This window comes from Orbicella franksi, chromosome 2, assembly GCF_964199315.1.
Source record: "Orbicella franksi chromosome 2, jaOrbFran1.1, whole genome shotgun sequence".
Taxonomy (NCBI): domain Eukaryota; kingdom Metazoa; phylum Cnidaria; class Anthozoa; order Scleractinia; family Merulinidae; genus Orbicella; species Orbicella franksi.
Genome location: NC_138146.1, coordinates 38382624 through 38387623, shown reverse-complemented (window position 1 = coordinate 38387623; position 5000 = coordinate 38382624). Strand labels below are relative to the sequence as shown.

The window sequence follows — 5000 nt, the reverse complement described above, 5'->3', positions numbered from 1 at the left end:
GCATGACCAAACAGCAGCCCCCTAAACCATCCCAATAGTGCACTCTGCACTAAAAATAATAATAATAACTCCTCGCATCGTGAGCTTGGGCCGCATGTGATTAGTGTTGATTCTGGATGATTTTTCTGACTCATTTTATAGATCGTTTTCATGGTAAGTAAACATTTGAGAAAAATGCACTTTAAGTTTCTTATACGAAGTATTAAGCATTTAACAAGCCACAAATAGCGGGGGGGGGGGGGAGGGTGCAGATTGGATCTCGGGGGAGGGGTGCAATGGTTGCTCTATTTTGTAAAAAGTTACCGCAGTTGTGGGAAATATTCCTTTTCATAAGGGAAATGAATGAGCCCGTGATGGCAATTCGAGACAAAGCTTTTCACAACTAATTATACCAATCGAGTTCTGCATGTCTTTAAAGTTTTTTTTCTAAATAGTTTCGTTCATATATGTTAAAACTAATCTATATTTTTGGTCAGGTTCTTATAGTAAACAGTCGTTGCTGTGGCCGTTGCTACGTGAAAAAACTTATACCACTGTGTACTTTCCTTGAATTTCACACTCATCTAGAAGAAAATTCAGCAAGATCGTTTTCAAAATGTTTTTGACAAGTCCTCAAGGGTCTTAAGTCTTGTATTTCCAAGAAATTGAATTTTTCATGAACATCGCCATATTTTAGGGTACCGTAACCCCTTAAGGCTGTTTTCACTAGCGACGGAGTCGTAGTAGGAGTTGTAATTAGAAACGTAGAGCGATATGATCTAGTGAAAATTAGACCGACGAAGTCGGAAGCAGAACACCGATTCTGCTTAAGACTCCGTCGCTTACGATCTAATGAAAACTGCATTGTCGGAGTCGGAAGCAGAAGTGGAAGAATATACCAATCACAATGTTCGATTCCGGGCCTTATGATTGCTTGGTTCTTCCGCTTCTGCTTCCGACTCCGACAATCTAGTTTTCACTGGATCATAAGCCACGGAGTAGTAAAATGGAAACGTTATGATTCTTCCGACTCCGATTCCGTCGAGCTTATGACTCCGCTTACGACTCCCATTTTCGATTTTCATTAGGTCGTAAGCCCTCTTACGACTCCGATCCGACTACGATTCCGACTACGACTCCGTCGCTAGCGAAAACCAGCCTTTAGGACAACCCAAGGAATCTGTTTCAAAACTAAAGAACCACTGTGTCGCCTCAAAGTCTAGTCTAATTAATTTGCGGTGTAACTTACCGCCATGGAGTCCTCAGGAATGTTTGAAGAGTTTCTATAAAACACTAAAACCTTTAAAGGAGAAGGTCACTCCAAAAAACGTATATTTTCTGTCAACGCTAATAAAAACCTTGCACTTAGTTCAGCCACTTACCGAAGTTTCAGCCTCTAAAGTGCAGGTTTTCCATGTGAAATTCATCTCCAAAGAAGCCCAAAATTCGAACATCGTTGCCGCCATTTTAAACAGTACTCAGCAGCCAGGCTGCGTTTTCGTGACGTCATTCCGTCCGAGAGATTTTATCCAAATTGCTTCCGAGAAGTCTTTTAACTACCACTCTGGGTTATAACTGCTCTTGAGCTTTATTATTTTGAACCAAACATGCTCCAAACTCCAAAATTATAGCATTGAACATTGTGAAATGGATAATCACTCGGAAAAATAGATTTTGCTGACCTTGTGAAGGATGCCAAGTCAGTTATAGGGTTTTTCTCCTTCCCGCCAATTTTGAGTTGGACGGAATGACGTCACATCAACACTACCTGAATTTCAGCCGCCTCCTCCGCTCGCTAAGTCACTGGGGGCGTCACTCGGGGGAGGCGGCTGCAATCCAGGCTACATAAACACGGCCTGGCTGCTAAGACAGTTTCAAACTGGCAGCCTCCGAAGTCGCTTCTCTCGGGAGAAATTTCTTCAGGATAGCGGGCACTTCAGAGGCTGAAACTTTGGTCAGTGGAAAAGCTGAATGTTTACTTGCTATAGGCGAAGACAAAAAAATTAACTTTTTAGATCTCCTTGATTTAAATCCTTAATTGCTGGAGCTTTCATGCGATTACTAATTTATGATATGACTGAGAAACTTACGAACTCGCGCGCATTGATTTGCACTGCATTGCATACAAATTAAACATTAACGATAAATTGGCCCGCTCTCAACCAGTCAAAATGAAGTAATTTTCTCAGTCATATGATTAGGTGAGTAGTTCGTAATTCATCTAGACCACTCGTTATATTGCTGTTACGTTTGCAAACAAATGTATGTACCGGCTGAGACCTAGTACTGTTATGATGTAGCTTAAAAACATTCGTTGTTATCAAGAGATGGCCAACGAATTCTAGAAAAGAAGCGTCGTGAATGTGACATAAAGAAGATGAGCGAACATAAGCTGAAGAAAATTGTGCTTTGGTGTATTGAAGATTCCAGCGAGGAAAGACCAAGCGCTGAAGAGGTCTCCAAGTGGCTTCAAAATGAATGGTCCGAGATACAACAGAAACGAAATATTGCTCAAGTTCGCAAACTTCGGGTTGCTGTCCTTGGTAAATCCGGCGCGGGAAAGTCGTGCCTTATTTCACGCTATCGTGACGGTAAGTTTGATGATAAAATGATTACTAAGATTGGTCCGGACTTGGTAACTATGAACATTGACCTCCACGACAAAGAGCATCGCTTGGAAATTTTTGACACTGCAGGAGATGAAAAGTATCATAGCCTTATTCCAACGATAATAAAGCGTTGTAGTGGCGTTGTGCTGGTCTTTGACTTAACAGATCGGCCTTCCCTCGTTGAAGGTATTCCTGAAATGATAAAGCTGGTTAAGCAGAGTGCACGAGATAACACCAGCTTGATTTTAGTAGGGAATAAAGCAGACTTAGCTGATGCCCAGGAAAGTAGACGAAAAATTGTAAAGGAAGAAGCAGAACTTTTTGCAAAGGAACTTGGAATTCGTTACATCGAAACGAGTGCTTTGTCTGGGCGAAATGTCGACAGAGCCTTTGAACTGATTGCAAACGAGATCTATGACACCTTGGACTTGTCTGATATCGACACTTACACTACCAGTACAGACAACATACAGCGGGTCACCAATGAAGATGTTCCACGCGATATAACCTTTCTGAAGAAGGTGGCTGACTGTTGGGTGGTTGCTGTTAGGAGGTTGCGGGAATGGTGGGAATCGTTAAGTGGCTAATGGCTACTGCAACGGCAACGGAAATTGTAACACGACAAAAGCAGCAACAACGTTACCAACTATGGAGTGGTGCTCGTTGATATTCCGGACCAACAAAGAACTTACGTTCGATCATCTACGTATACATATCATACGTAGACTTATTAGCAGGAACTAGGTTACCATCACTCATTTATTCTCTATTTTTAATTTCTAGCGAAAAAACTTTGAAAACGTTGGTATTTACAGTAACACCAAGTTTCAACGACAAGTGACCAATAAGCTGGAATGCCACAGGTATACCAGACTATGTATATACGTACGAAGATCGTTTTAGGGAATTTGCGAAAAACTGTGAATAAAAAAGTTTGTGCAGAAGTGAAGCGAACGTTTTCAGCGGCTAGCTAGATATACGGAAATAGAAACACAGTAAAAACACCTTTCCTAATTTCCTGCGTATTTTTTTATGCTCCCGAAAAGGCCTTTTGACCGTTTTACAAGGATTTTAACTAGTTTCAGCTTCCCAGTCTTTCTTTGTACAATTTCCCCCAAAATAGGGAGGAAACCTGTTGAGCGAAACTCGTTGAAATCGTTTCAAAACAGTTAAAACACCCACTGCAACGTGAGAAATAGACAAGGGAAGCGGGGAAGGCGTCTTTACCGTATTCGTTTTCCGTATTTCTAGCTGCTGAATACGTTCCTTACATTCCTTTCCTTGTACAAGCTCTTTTACCGTCGCTTGCCACTCCCTGTCCACACGCGTGACAAAAACATGTTCTGCCGGCCAATCAAAATTCAAAGTTTTTACGCTCAAACTTCAAAGTATACCCGCCCACTTGGGAACGTTTTGGCGCCAGTCACGCAAATGTTCGTAGCTGATTTTTCTGCCGTTTGGCAAGACATGGCGTTTACACTAACTAAGCTAGGTAGGAATTTCAAGCAAGGTGTACCACAGTCAAGCGATTTACGAAATCGAGTGATAGAACTCGCACAACTTCATTCGTATAGGGAAGCTGGAAGAAAACTGCGCGTAGATGCGAAGACAATATCGAAAATTGTCAAACAATTCAGAGAGTCCGGGAGTGAAGCTCCAAAACCTTTGAACCACACCAGGGCTGCCTCTAAATGTTCTTTTCAAGACTCCATGTTATTGCAGACTATGGCACAAACAAAAGGACCATCGTCTTTGAGGGAATTACGGGACGATTTGGCTATTCATGGAGACTGTGGAGTTCTGGCAACTTCGACAATTTCCAGATGTGTTCGAACCAAACTGCCAAGAGGTCAAAAATACTCCCGTAAAAGATTAGGAAAATGCGCATCCGAGAGATTCACAAATGATAACTTGGTGTACACTCAGAACTCTTTTTCGGAGTATCCTTCAACTAAAGCATTCCGAGGATGAACACCCCTATCTGAGCAAAAAACAAAACAAAACAAAACAAAACAAAACGAAACAAAAAAGGGTAACATATCGTGACATTAGTTCTTAAGGTAAAAAGCGTTTAGTAAAAAAAACAAGATTGACTTAACATCTTGATTTGAAATTAGGAGTCTTACAGCTCTTGAGCAGCACTTCCAAGTTTCGCGCGGCTAATATGTTGAGTTAGAGAACTTTTGTGGTATCAGTAGGTGAGGTTACAGGGAAAAATAAATAATTGTATAGGTAAATATGGCAAAGCATTGACAATAGATTGTATCAGTCATTATATGGCCAGCTGCGCGAGGGGACAAGAAGAACCAAATCCTGCAATGTGATTGGCGGGTAAGATCAGACTGTCTTTCTCGCCAGGGAATGGTGCCTTTTTATGCCATATAATAAATCCCTTATTGACCAAGCTTATTC

General features: G+C 41.5%; 1 protein-coding gene and 1 pseudogene across 1 annotated transcript; both read left to right on the top strand.

The window, feature by feature from the left end:
- LOC145479757 (uncharacterized) overlaps positions 1–4604 on the top strand; it is a 10782-nt pseudogene extending 6178 nt beyond the window's left edge.
- LOC145474051 (uncharacterized) lies at positions 4056–4559 on the top strand. Its single transcript, XM_081455104.1, has one exon. It carries the CDS (start codon positions 4056–4058, stop codon positions 4557–4559), a length of 504 nt encoding a protein of 167 aa, XP_081311230.1.
- Positions 4605–5000: the final 396 nt, after the last annotated feature.